The sequence below is a fragment of the Octopus bimaculoides genome, chromosome 3 (genome assembly GCF_001194135.2).
Source record: "Octopus bimaculoides isolate UCB-OBI-ISO-001 chromosome 3, ASM119413v2, whole genome shotgun sequence".
NCBI classification, from domain to species: domain Eukaryota; kingdom Metazoa; phylum Mollusca; class Cephalopoda; order Octopoda; family Octopodidae; genus Octopus; species Octopus bimaculoides.
The window spans coordinates 94,611,067-94,626,501 of NC_068983.1; the positions used below are offsets into that span (position 1 = coordinate 94,611,067).

The 15,435-nt window shown below is 37.2% G+C and overlaps 1 protein-coding gene across 2 annotated transcripts in view; it reads left to right on the top strand.

Annotated features, from left to right (window-relative positions):
• LOC106875386 (uncharacterized) overlaps positions 1-15,435 on the top strand; it is a 112,962-nt gene that overhangs the window by 77,087 nt on the left and 20,440 nt on the right. For both annotated transcript variants that reach the window (XM_052966335.1, XM_014923496.2), the window contains exons 2-5: positions 1,387-1,527; positions 4,885-5,044; positions 9,658-9,966; positions 13,128-13,317. In XM_052966335.1, the coding sequence (XP_052822295.1) occupies positions 4,898-5,044; positions 9,658-9,966; positions 13,128-13,317 (646 nt within the window). In that variant the 5' untranslated portion in view covers positions 1,387-1,527; positions 4,885-4,897. The remainder of the gene's footprint in view (positions 1-1,386; positions 1,528-4,884; positions 5,045-9,657; positions 9,967-13,127; positions 13,318-15,435) is intronic.

Sequence of the window (15,435 nt, forward strand, 5' to 3'; positions counted from 1 at the left end):
CACGAACCCAAACTGCATCTCATTTAAATTGATTCGCTCCCTAATTAGTTGGGCTATGACCCTCTCTGTAACTTTCATAACCTGATCTAACAGCTTGATGCCTCTGTAATTATTTGTATCTAAAGCGTCACCTTTACCTTTGTAGCAGTTGACTATGATGCTGCTACACCAGTCATTGGGTATGACTCCTTCGTGTATCACCTGGTTCGTAATACGGGTGACTAGGCTATAGCCAACACTGCCAAATATTTTGAGCATCTCTGCAGTGATTCCTGATGGGCCGGGGGCTTTCCATATATATATATATATATATATACATACACATATATACATATATATATATATGCATACATATACAGATATATTATGTATATACATATATGAATCTAGATTGCAAGATCATATGTCAAATACAAGTTATTCAAACATAGTTCCTCAAGTTTATGTGTATTAGGGCACCATGTATACATCAAGTTATGTATGGTCTAGATTGTAATATATGAATGTATGATTAGCTGTGTGTAGGCATCTGGGTAATTGCTCAGTGAATTTATTTATAATGAACTCCTTTGTTAACATTATTGAGAGTGACTCCTCGGTGCATAATTGGCATTTGTGGAATATAGTGTTGAAGGGATCATGTGTCTAAGTATGGACCATGTAAGGTTGTATTTTGTCTTTGCTTCCTTAAGCCTCCAGATAAAATCGACCAGTGATGTTACATATTGTTTAAGGATATTTCGAAAGCTGGCGATGTGGTTGTGGTATTGGTTTTTGAAAAAATCGGCTGATGCCCCGATATGTATGTAGGGGCCTTCTCTAGTGTTTATAGTGCACTTGTATACTACATTCTTAGTTATACATTGGTTATCCAAAGGGCAACTGGATCTATCTCTACATGAGCATAACTTTTTGCTTTTGTTGGCTTGTGTACATTGGGCACTGGAGGGATTGGTTCTGTTCGGTATTTTGGTTGTCAATATTATCATTTTATTATCACTAGGTGTTCTCAGTTTATTATTTGAATTGTTGCTGCTGTTGTTTTTTGGATGGTTATCATGGATATTGTAATTGTGTGTGTGTGTGTGTGTGTGTGTCTGTGTTTGTCCCCCACCATTGCTTGACAACCGATGTTGGTGTGTTACATCCCCGTAACTTAGCAATTCAGCAAAATAGACCGATAGAATAAGTACTAGGCTTACAAAGAATAAGTCCTGGGGTCAATTTGTTTGACTAAAAAGGTGGTGCTCCAGCATGGCTGCACTCAAATGACTAAAAGAAATAAAAGAATATGATTTCCCTTTGTTGTATAACTCTGGAATTTTTTGTCTACCCAAATCAATTTTATTTATACTGAAGTTTTTAATTTTTTTTTTTTACCTGTAGGATTGTCTTGTGTCTAGCAACCAACTTCAATGTGTTATCCTTTGATTATATTCAACGATTTAAAAAGCCTGTAGAACTTGGGGAATGTGCTTATAGATACGTCACCCTTCGTGGTAAACAACAAGTTTTTCACCAAGATTGGTAAGTATTTTTCTTTTTTTCTTTATTCCTCCTTTGCGTACTCAGATTTGGAATGCTCTCACATCTTGGATGATACTGCTGCTAGACACACACACACACAAACACAGACACACACACACGTACACACACACACGTATGCACACACACACACGTATGCACACACACATACACGCAGGCATGTACACACACACACACACACACACACGTACTCACACACAAGCACATATGCACACACATATCCTAGACCACATCCAGTGATGGGTCATTCAACCAATTAGCATCAAGTCATGCACAATCAAACTCCAGCATCATCTACTAATGTTCTGTGAAGATACGTGGCTTAGTGGTTAGGGTATTCAGCTCACAATCATAAGGCCAATTCCCAGCAGCACATGTCCTTGAGCAAGACACTTTATTTCACGTTGCTCCAGTCCACTCAGCTGGCAAAAAATGATTTGTACCTGTAATTCAAAGGACCAGCCTTATCACATCCTGTGTCCCTCTGAATCTCCATGAGAACTATATTAAGTGTACGTGTGTCTATGCAGTGCTCAACCACTTGCACATTAATTTCACAAGCAAGCTGTTCTGCTGATCAGATCAACTGGAACACTTATCATAAGAGATGGAGTGCCAGTTACTGTCTCCTCTCTCTACTTTTCAGCTGCTGTAACAATAGCCTCTCTTTTCTCATCTCTTCTCTTCATTATTCATATTGTATCTAGTTCCCACCTTCAGGGCCCCACATGTTCTTCTTTTCTAGAACTCATCCTATAGAATTTTCTTCATGTACATGTTTTTCCTGCTTTTGTCAACTTTCAAAATGTTCAAGAGGAATGTTAAAGTAATTGATTTCATTGAAATTAGTGGACATGGCTCTTTCTTTCAGACCAAACTAATAATTAAAAAAATGGTTCCTTCCACAAATATATGGCCTAGAGCAATGTGAAAAGCAAAATTAATAGTGTTAGATAAAAAATGTTTGTGTTATTAAACTACATCACCTAATTTTCTGAGTTCAAATTCTATCGAGGTTAATTTTTTTCTCTTTCATCCTTCTGCAATAGATAAAATAAATAGCTGTCATATAGTACAGTTAGTTTAAAATGTCTAAGCATGATACCCACTGCAAAAAAAAAAAAGAGTAATAATAATAATAATAATAATAATAATAACAATCATTATTTACATTATTTACATTTGACGGATATTTGTCCTCATCTTGTTTGTTGTTAACACAACGTTTCAGCTGATGCACCCTCCAGCCTTCGTCAGGTGTCTTGGTGAAATCTCGAATCTGGGTTCTCATTCCTAAGGAAATATTCGATGTTGTTATTATTATTATTATTATTATTATTATTCAGGTCACTGCCTAGAATTGAACTTGGAATCTTGGGGTTAGTAGCCTGCAGTCTTAACCACTATACCATATGCCCGCAGGCAATTCCAGGCTTTGACCTGAATAATGATGATGATAATAATAATAATAATAATAATAATAATAATAATAATAATAATAATAATAATAATAATAATAATAATAATAATAACAACAACAACAACAACAAAAAATACTTTAGGAATGAGAACCCAGGTTCGAAATTTCCCCGAGACACCTGATGAAAGCTGGAGGGTATATCGACCGAAACGTGTTAACAACAAACAAGATGAGGACAAATATAATAATAATAATAATAATAATAATAATCATTTAATGCTTGTTCTCCATGCTGGCATGGGTTGGACAGTTTGACAGGAGCAGGCCAGGGTTCCATTTTGTCTGTTTTGGCATGATTACTATGACTGGATACCCTTCCTAATGCCAACCACTTCATAGAGTGTACTGGGTGCTTTTAACATAGCAATGGCACAGATGTTGTTACACGGCACTGGCACAGACACTGTTACGTGGCATTGGCACAGGTGCTTTTATATGTCACCAGCATGGAGGGTTTTTACAAGGCACCAGCACCCATGAGCCTGCAAAACTTGGACCTCATAACTGAGAGAGGGATGTAGAGGACATGCTTGTATGTATGGACAATCATGATTTTACTTAGCTTGATGTGTTTTTCAAGCACAGCAAACCACCAGAGGACTCAGTCCTTTGTCATCTCCTCAGTGAAGCCCAAAGTCTGAAGGTCAATTCTCACCATTTCATTCCACATCTTTTTGGGTCTATCCCTTCCACACTTTCCTTCCTCAATGAGACATCAGCACTTCTTGATGCAGCTGTCCACTATCTATACACATCATATGACTATACCAGCACTGTCTGCTCTCTTCCATATGACATCTGATGCCTCATATACCCAACTTTTCTCTCAAATCACTTACACTCTGTTGTACATGCACACTGACATAACCCATCCCGTAGAGCTTGCTGGTTTCATTTCTTTCCAGCTTTTGCATGTTTTTATGACACCCTCTTGCAGACTACCTCGTCGACAAATGACAGGGACCCTCTCTTTGTGGCTGGTGACTTCAATGGGTTTGTTGGACAATATGCAGGGGGCTTCCATGGCGTACATGGAGGCTATGGTTTTGGTCCTGCAATGAGGAGGGAACCAGGCTGCTGGAGTTCTGTGATGCAAATGATCTTATGGTTTGTTAGATGGAAGCTGTGTGGAAGCCCTTTGTATGTATATGTGTGTGTGTGTGTGTTTATGTATGTATGTATGTGTATGTCTTTGTGTTTATCCCTCTACCTTTTGACAACCAGTGCTGGTTTGTTTACATTCCTGTAACAGTCATTTTGGCAAAAGAGACCAATAGAATAAATACCAGACTTAAAACTAAGTACTAGGGTGGCTTTGTTAGACTAAATTCTTCGAGGTGGTGCCTCAGCATGGTCGCAGTCCAGTAACTGAAACAAGTAATGGATAAATGATAAAAGATAAATGATGTGACTTTGTGCCAATATCAAATATTATTACTGTATATATTTGTGGATAAGTTGCACCATTGGATAGATCACACCCTTAGTTTGGGGTTGTCAAAGTAGGTATTTGCAGTTGAGTCGCAGACAGGTCACACCATAATCTGGGGAGTTAAAATGACCCCTTTATAACGTAAATTTAACTAGTATTTGTTAAACGTTATCAAATATTCACCTTTATTTCAAAACTGAGCTTACAAATATTTAAACATTTTTGCAGAAGTGGCTTTATGGAAGTAGTCTAATTGATAAATCAACTTGATTATTGATATGCAGCTGTCAATTTCAGATCCCTCTTCTGTCAAGTGAATAAGTTGCACCCGATTTTTATCGAAATTTTTGGTATAAAAAAGTACAACCTATCTATGATTATATACGGTAGTTAACTCTATGAATCTTTTTCTTTTTTTGTGTTTCAGTGCATTCTATGAAATGGGGAAATCTAAATTTGAAGCAAGTAATACCAATGATTCCTTCATTGTAAGCCTGAATGAAGAAAATCTACTGACTCACATCAACTTGTGTGATGGTGATGCTGCCTCGTACATGGGGCTTTTATATGAAGGAGAATGTTTAGCAGTAAGTTTGATTTTGGGTGGGGGGGTTTCCACTCACTTTTTTGTATTGCAATGGTCATTGTTGTTGTTATTTGCCACTAGATTAGCCATGTTGGAGCAGCCATAAGACAAAAGGCCACCTGTGACCATCCATCTTTTTAAGGCATATTATGAAGACTTGTACTATCTAAAGTGTCATTCAAGATGAACTGTTAGTACACCAGACAAAATGTGCTTAGTAGCACTACTTCTGGTCCTCCTGAGCCTAAATTCTACAGAGGCTGACTTTGTCATTTGTCCTTTCAGGATCAATAAAATAAGTACCAGTTGAGCACTGAGGTTGAGGTAATTGACTAGCACACACCCTCCCCCCCCTCTCTCTCTCGCACAGATTTCAATCATTGTACCTATAGCAGAAAGTAGAAAGAATTATCTTAAGTGCCTTTGCCTTATTTGGTACAGTGTGACTTGAGGGAAATTTAGCTACTATTTATGGCAGGTCAAGCAACCAGATTATGGTTTGCTTCATTAGTTCAGTATTGCATTGGTGGTTTCCACCCAGAAGAGATGAAATGCAGTCTTTCATCTCTTCTGGGTCCTTAAAATAAAAAAATAATATTATACGTGTCACCTTGTGCCAAAGTAAGAAAAACATTGTTAAAGGGAAAAGTGCCTTATTGCTTTTAGTTTTGCTCCTTTATATTCTGACTTCAAACCCTATTAGTGTCAACTTTGCATTTTTATACCTGTTGGTTCCTTAACCTTTTACCTGTGAAATCCAATTTCATGGTTATTCCAGCAATGATGTTAGATATCTACCAAAAGATAGAATTTGTATTTTCTGCAAGTCACATTGCCTCAATAAACTTGACATGTCTCAACAAAAGTTTCGAACTGGGCATTTATCAAAAAAAGATTGGTATATAAAACTGCTTTCTGCTATTAAGAGTAATGAAATTTTGAGTGGATATATCTGACTTCTGCAAGAAAAGGGTTAAAATATGTACCAGTAATGTGTCAAGAGATTATCTAATAGATTATAACTAATCCTTTTAAATTTGTGGCTCTGCATCAATATAAGAGATCATTGTCAGAATTATTTTAACCCTTTAGCATTTAAACCAGCCATATCCAGCTCAAATATTCCATCTGTTTTATGTCCAAACTGACCACATCTGGCCTCTCACAGCTACCCTACAACATCATTTGAAAATAAATGATCACATCCTGGAAATTTTGAAGCTGTGTGATGATGCATGATTAATTCAAAACAATGTGGATAAATAAGCATTACATTTAACAGAATAATCTGAATACTATAGAGTTAAGGTGGTGAGCCAACAGAATCATTACCATACCAGATAAATGCTTAGAGGCATTTTGTCCATCTTTATGTTCAAAACCTGCAACGGTCAACTTCGCCTTTTATCCTTTCAAGGTCAATGAAATAAGTTACCAGTTGATCACTGGGGTCAATGTAATCGACTAGCCCCTTCACCTTGTGCCTAAAGTAGAAAACATTATTTTGAATTATTTGAACAGCAAACAAAATGTCACATCGTATTTTTTCTGGCTCATGTTTTAAGATGAAGTCTCAATGAGGTCATCTTTGCCTTTCATCCTTCTTCAGTTGATAAAATGTTGTATCAGTTAAGTACTGAGGTGATGTCACTGACTAACCACATCGTCATCATCATCATTGTTTAACATCCGCTTTCCATGCTGGCATGGGTTGGACGGTTTGGCTGAGGGCTGACGAGCCAGAAGGCTGCACCAGTCTCCAATCTGATGTGGCAAAGTTTCTACAGCTGGATGCCCTTCCTAGCACCAATCACTCCGAGAGTGTAGTGGGTGCTTTTACGTGCCACTGGCAGGAGGGCTAATCAGGCGGTACTGGTATCAGTCACAGTTTTGTTCCTATATTAGAAACATTTTTTATAGTAGCAGTAGTAGTAGTGGTGGTGGTGGCGGCAGTGGTGGCGGTGGTGGTGGCGGCAGTGGTGGCGGCGGCAGCAGCAGCAGCAACACCTACACTGAGCCAGATGATGTCAGGCTACCAAGAGTTTGTTAGTGTTTTAGAACAGGAAAATTCAGTTTCTTCTTCCTCGGTTGTTCACATCTGTGCATACATTTTCCAGATGTTTGCACATGTGTGTATGTGTGTGTGTTTGTTTGTGCATGCATGTGTTTGTGTGTAAATTTAAGTCACAATATATGGAGTCAAGTAATGTATATGATATATATATATGTGTGTGTGTGTGTGTGTGTGTGTGTATATATTTATATATATGATCATCATCATCATCGTTTAACGTCTGTTTTCCGTGCTGGCATGGGTTGGACAGTTTGGCTGTTGTCTGGGAAGTCAGGAGGCTGCACCAGGCCCCAATCTGATCTGGCAGTGTTTCTACAGCTGGATGCCTTTCCTAACGCCAACCACTCCAAGAGTGTAGTGGGTACTTTTTACATGCTACTGGCACAGGGGCCAGAGAAGCTGGCATCGACCATGATCGGATGGTGCTTTTCACATGCCACCGGCACGGAAGCTAGTCAAGGCAGCACTGGCATCGGTCACATTCAGAAGGGCGCAGTGAATAAACTGTCGTCTAAATTATGCAAAAATGGAAATAACACTGACATCTCATTTTAACAGATATATTTACCAAAATTACATAAAAATATTATTCAATAAAATTGCCATTGGCTTCAACCAGGCCTCCAGACGACTTCAAAATCTCCTGCAACTCTTTTGGGTAGTCTCCTTGTTTAAGTTGGTGAATGAAAGCATAATGTCACCATCACTAGTGATCACTCCAAACACCATGATGTTAACTGGATGTTTGATTTTATCACTCTCGGTACATGCTATCAGATTGTGCTGTCCCCAGATTGACACCCAAATACTCTGAAGTGTTTGTATTGGAGCTTCCAGCATGAATGCCAAGGAATACAGCATGTTGTTTCCAAATTTCTGGCAGAGTGAATTGTCATGGTGCTGTGTTTTTTTTTTCATAGATGGTGCCCAACTGACCCTACTATACTGAGTAGTACACAAAATCAAAAACAATGCTTATGTCCAAAATTAAAAATATATAATGGTGACAATTTACCCATCACACCCTGTATGTATGTGTGTGAGTGTGTGTGCATATATATATATGTGTGTGTGTGTGTGTGTGTGTGTGTGTATATGTGTCTATATATATTTATATATATATATAATACGTATATATATATGTGTGTATATATGTGTGTGTGTACTTATTTATGTGCGTGTGTATGTCTGTACATATATGCATGTATGTGTGTGCATAGACATATGTTGCCCCATCTATTCACATCTGTAAAATACTTCCTCAGCTCTTATTTTGCCCAGCCACTCACTTTCTTCTAATTAACTTGCTGACTTGTCTGTCAACTCCAGTCATTTCTCCAAACAACTAATCACAAGTGACATTATTCACATGTAATACTTTCTTCCCATCTCAGATATACCCAAAGTATGCTGTGGCCATTTCTCAGTTTCTCTTGACTTGTCTAAACACTTTCTCATAAGCACAGGACATATCAATGATTCAAATTTTCTTTGAGAAGAGTGGCTGTGTGGTAAGTAGCTTGCCTACCAACCACATGGTCCCGGGTTCAGTCCCACTGCGTGGCACCTTCGGCAAGTGTCTTCTACTATAGCCTCGGGCCGACCAAAGCCTTGTGAGTGGATTTGGTAGACGGAAACTGAAAGAAGCCCGTCGTATATATGTATATATATATATATATATATGTGTTTGTGTGTCTGTGTTTGTCTCCCCAACATCGCTTGACAACCGATGTTGGTGTGTTTATGTCCCCGTAACTTAGCGGTTCGGCAAAAGAAACCAATAGAATAAGTACTAGGCTTGTAAAGAATAAGTCCTGGGGTCGATTTGCTCGACTAAAGGCGGTGCTCCAGCATGGCCACAGTCAAAAGACTGAAACAAGTAAAAGAGTAAAAGAGTAAAAGAGTAAAAGAGTAAAAGAGTAACTAAATTTTTCTGGCAGAAGGGAAGTTATGTGTTTGCTATTTGAAATTCCAGTTCCATATTTTCCCACTTGTCTTTTCCTTCAGAGTAGTCTACTATTCATTGATTTTTAAAGGAAATAGATTTGTTTCAACTAAGACTTCATCCTTTTTTGGATCAAGTGATTTGTATTTTTGAGTGCAGTTCCAAACATACCACCTTCACCATGCTTCTCTTACACAGCAGATATGCAAATGTTTTGAATGTCTAGCATGCTCCTATATCATGCTCAGCTTGTGCTACAATGCAATTTACTACTCCTAATTGAGAGTGGATTTTCTAGTACACTTTCAGCCCATCTATAAATTGACAATGTATTTTTTTGGATATTTCATGCTCCAAGTTTTAGTTAGCCTCAGACGATAGTAGAAGATGCTTGCACAAGGTACCATTTGTGGGACTGAACCCAGAACCATATAGTTGAGAAGGAAACTTCTTACTACATAGCCACACCTGTGCCAACTATTAGAAACTGTAATTGGCTGAACCTTCTCCTATTACCAAAACGATTGTGTTGCCATGTGCCATTGATAGAAACTGTCATTATTAACCTTTCTGGTATTGTTTTTATGATTATTAGGTGGAAATTGGTAATATGATAACATTCAACCAAAGTACCTACATCAGAGCTTTCGTGGAGAATTACAGAACAGGTATCGATGAACTGACTGTTGACTGGCGACCTTTTGAAGGCTTCACACATTACTATAAACAGGTTTATTACCTGCAGACACGTAGTTACGGTACCTATGAATTAATTATTGCTCAGATGACATTTGAAAACAACATCCAGAGAAATGCTGCACAAAACCTTGGATTAACACCACCATTATTGTCTGACCAAATGGAAGTCATAAATGAAGCTGTTGGCACACCACAGCACATTCGGGTAAGTATATGTTACACATAGTTATGTCTTGTGTTTGTGTATATGTGTATGTGTGTATGAACATCTCTGTATAACTGCATGCATAGGTACTTGTGTATGAGTACATATATATGTATGTGTGTGCAAATGGGTTCATGTGTATGTGTGCTTCTGTGAGAATGCTTGTATATCTTTGTATCGCAGTGAGTTTATCTGCATGTCGGTGTGTGTGTGTGTAATGTTTTTTAAATAGTCAGAAAAGTAGAGACTGTGTGCATAGTTTGCTTAAGAAGAAATGGATAACGTCTATTTACTAACTCTTTCATGACACCAAAAACTGTGTCTGAATTCTATGGTACCACATTCTGGGCAACAACAGCTATTTCCTCCTATAGTTTTTCTTTAACCCTTTAGCATTCAGATTACTCTGTCAAATGTCATGCTTATGTATTCACATCATTTTAAATTTCATAGAGTTGAGATTTTGATGATGTGATTGTTTATTTGTAAAAGGATACTACAGGTTAGTTGTGAAAGGCCAGATCTGGCCAGTTTCAGCATAAAACAGGTTGAATATTTGGGCTGGGTATGGCTGGTTTAAATGCTAAAAGGTTAAAATTGTAGCTAAGACTTTATAGGATTAAAATCACAGTATTTTTTAATTCTGAGATTGGTGTGGCTTGTGTTGAACTTCAACTTCTGTGAGTGAAAGATTGATGTTTGTTCAGAAAACACAGCAAGAAATGGAATTCTAGAGTGTTACAATCTGGGGAGGAATGATTGTGAAAGGATATAGTGCAGGATTTCAGGAGAATTATGATAGATTAGAGATGACAAGTAGAGAAGAGATGTGTTCATCAGTGGCACCGTGGGTAAGAGAATTACTACCATTATTTTGGTTAAAAAACAGTTCCTATTCAAAAAGTAAGGACAAATATTGATTTCAAATTTTGGCACAAGGCCAACAATTTCAGGAGAGGGAGTCAAGTCAATTACATTGACCCCAGTATTAAACTGGTATTTATTTGATCAATCCCAAAAGAACGAAAGGTAAAGTCAACCCTGGCAAAATTTGAACTAAAGACATAAAGATGAATGAAATGCCTCAAAGCATTTTGCCTGGCATGCTAACAATTCTGCCAGCTCACCACCTTAGCAAGGACAAATATTGCAAAGTATTTTGTCTGAAACGTAATGATTCCACCACTCTACCATCCATTTTGCCAAAATAATAATCTAGTACAAGGGAACCTTATTCTTATAATTCTAGAAGCTGTTCTAAAATCTGAAGACTCTTCATGTAAAAGAACCGACCTCTAAATTTAAAATTAGGAGATAATTTAGAGGGTAAAAGAGAAGTAAAAAATTTATCTTAACCTTGGAAAAAAAGAATTCTTCATTTCCCTCAAAAAGTTCTGCCTAGAATTGTTTTAACCCTTTTGATACCAACCTGTCTGAGACTGTCCTTAGTTCTATGATACAAATTTCCCATTTGAAAGTGATCTAATTTAAAAGTCTACCATCAAAATTTCTTGTTAATTTGTTCCAAACACCAGCTTAATAATGACAAAGTTATTTTAATAAATTCTTCATTTTAGTTTCTTAATTAATAGAAACAAAGTCAGTATATTTCAATATAAATATTGTAACAAAATGCAGGACTAGAGGGTTTACTGAAGTTTTAAATAAGGACTATAGACACCATCCTACCTGGATTTAAAAAAATTCTGATGTAATATTCTTTTACTGGTTTCACTCATTAGACTGTGACCGTGTTGGGGTGCTGGTTTTAATCAAGCATATCAGTCATTCCTCATTTCTGACTTGACAAACCAACAAGGATGCTTCTATGTAATTACTCAACCAGCTAAAAATCATATGACCTTCAGTACTTGATCAAGCTCTGCCATTTAATGGCATCTATTCATCGAATGGTCAAGTTTTTTTTAACCTTAAGGCCATGCCTGCACCCATATGTTTAACACTTTCCAAAAATATATTGATCGAGAGTAATGTGTCAGTGTTTAGTGTTTTGAATGCCCAGTGTTCCAAGAAGGTTTTATCATTATGTCTAAAGATGGAATGTATTCAGGAAAATTTAGCTACCATTACTAGTAGGTTGAGCAACCATGAAATGACTCTTGTGTTAGTTTGTTATATCTGAAATAATGATTAATGGCAGAATTGGTTAAGAGTTGGAGTGAATACTTAGTGGTATTTACTTACATCTTTTTATATTTGATTTCAGATCTCACCAGGGTCATCTTTACCTCTCATCTTTCCAGGTTTGGTCAGTAAAATAAGCACCAGGATATGTAGTAGGGATTGATTTATTCAACTGTGTAACTTTACTTTTAGCTCAAATTTTTGAGCTTTTAGTAAAGTTACAAATCATCATTATATCTGAAGAAAATCATTTCACAGAGAGAAAGTACAGAATCAATGATTAGCAATTATACAGTTCATTTCGTGTTTTCGTTATTAAAAATTTGGATATTTTTAACCAATCTCTTGGAGTGTGATAGAGAGCAACCTGTGTACATGGTTGGTACCTACTCTCAGAAATTTAATTTTAATTATGATTCTACCTCTAGGAAACAAACAAGTGTCACAGTTTTAATCATTCAGTCATACAAACTGGACATCATTCGCTCAGCACTGTAACTCCTACAAGACAATTACCTGGATCATGAAGGATTACACAGTCTGTAAATGCTTCCACCATGAATTGTACAGTCTGTAAATTGCAGCTGACACTTTTAATTTTTTTCCATAATAAAGTGAAAATATCCAGTTGCTTAATTCATCTCTCTCTCTCTCTCTCTCTCTCTCTCTCTCTATATATATATATATATATATATATATATAGATAGATAGATAGATAGATAGATAGATAGATAGATCACTCATCTTGTATGAATGATCTATGTATTGTATATTCTGTGATTGATATTATGAATGTCTATGATTGTATTATCTTTTGGGGGCATATGTACAATTTTTCTCTCTCTCTTTCTCTCTCTCTCTCTCATACATACACACACACACACTCTCTCTCTCTCACACACACACACACATGCACACACACATGCACGCATCACATACAGATTTCAACAAGCAATCAGTTCAAGTTTCAAAATCACAGCAGTTTCTTCATACATTTTGTATTTTATAATTTATAGCTCATTAGAGTTTCCACAGCAGAATATATCAAAGAAATCAAGGATTATAATGCTGAAAATTTCCCTGAGGCTCTCTACCAAATCAGAAGTTATGAAAATGATGTTCGACGAATGAGAAAAATGGTTAAAGAAGATAAAAGCAAACATCATCTGGAGTATGAATTCCACCCTTTTGCAAATGCTGTCCCAGGTAACAATTCAATTTTTTTGTCATATGCAAAAGACCTTCATTGAGAATAACAACACAATGACTGTTATTTTAAGGTTAAAACAAAAAACAAGATGACCTTAATTTCAGTTGTTATATTTAAAATGAATGCATGTATGTGTGTTTATAAATTGTACAGAAGTGGCTGTGAGGTAAACCACATGATTTTGGGTTGAATCCCACTGCATGGTACCTTGAGCAAGTATCCCCTGCCATAGCCTCAAGCCAACCAAAACCTTGTGAGTGAATTTGATGGACAGAAACTAGAAGCCCATCGTATACATGTGTATGTTTGTCCCACACCACAGCTTGACAACCGGTGTTAGTGTTTGGCAAAACAGACTGAAAAAATAAAAAGGAAAAAGATATACCTACATATATATACATTTGTGTGTGTGTGTGTGTATATGTATATATACATGTATGTGTGTGTGTGTATATATATCATCATCATCATCATCCTTTAACGTCCACTTTCCATTCTAGCATGGGTTGGACAATTTGACTTAGGACTGGTGAAACCAGATGGCTACACCAGGCTCCAATCTGATTTGGCAAAGTTTCTACAGCTGGATGCCCTTCCTAATGCCAACCACTCCGAGTGTGTAGTGGGTGCTTTTACGTGCCACCTGCACGAAGGCCAGTCAGGCGGTACTGGCAACGGCCATGCTCAAAATGGTGTATTTTACGTGCCACCTGCACAAGAGCCAGTCCACGGGCACTGGCAACGATCTCGCTCAAAAGTCCTTACATATGCCGCGGGCACAAGTGCCAGAAAGGCGACGCTGGGCACAGATGCCATCACGATTTTACTTTCGCTTGCCCCAACAGGTCTTCGCAAGCAGAGTTTCATGTCCAATGAAGGAGACGACGTTGGCATATATATATATATATATATGCAAACTTGTTAATCATACAGCCTATGACATTGCCATCTGGATAAAAAAAAACTTGCTTCCCAACTATATAGTCTCATGTTCAGTTCTACTGCACAGCACCTTGAGAAATTGGGCAAGTGTTTTCTACTTAGCCTGGACTGACCAGGGTCTTGTGAATAGATTTAGTAGACAGTAATTGAATGAAGGCCAACAAATATTTATATATAGGGCTGAGAGTTTTGTGTGTTAGCATTTATCAAACTAGTTATTGGTGGAAAAGCTGTAGGTTTATATAGCTGGTGAGAATTACATTTTCCTTTGGATAAATATTTAAGAGACTTGTTGGGTAAGACCTGAATAATGTGAGATGAGATGTAAACTATGAAAAGAAAACAGAACAGAATTGGAGTTTTACCTTATATTTCTATTTTTGGGGATTATGACCTTTTCTTCAAGACAAACAAATGATGGAAAAAAGGTCATTGGTCAGATGTGTGGGTGAGGGCTATGACATGTGCAGGCTGGTGTTGTTTTAGTAACCATTCTGCTTCTTGTAGCTCTTTTCTGTTGTTTATAGGTGGTCTCAGTTTGTTGATAAGGAGGGCCTTCATTATTCTAAGATTGTCTCTATTGCACTGAGTGGCCTTGATGGGTACTGTGAAAACCTGGATTTGGCACTTCTGATGATGTTTTTTGATTGAAGTGTCTGTCTGTATATGTTCCTTGATGCAAGCATGCAGTTTCCTAGTGGTGCTCCCAGTATAGGATGCTCACAGACATTTAAGTAAAAAAAAACACCTACAGAAGTGCAGAGGCAGGATTTTATGGTATCCATCAGGACAAATCAACACAATAGAGACAATCTCAGAATCCTGGAGGCTCACCTTATCAACAAACTGAGACCAGCTATAACAGAAAAGAGCAACATAAAGCAACACCAATCTGCACATGTTACTGTCCTCCCCAGCACATCTGAGTAACCCCTCACTCATCCACATATCCTGAAGGAGATGCCATAATCCTGAAATGGAGAAATATATGGTAAAACTCCAATTTTACATTGCTTTCTTTTTGTAGTTTACTTTATATCTTCACACATTGTTCCAGCCTTACCAAACAAGTCTCTTTAATGTAATATCACAATGCTTCACCAAAATTGCTCCATATGTATATGTATATATATATATATATATATATATATATATATATATATATATATATA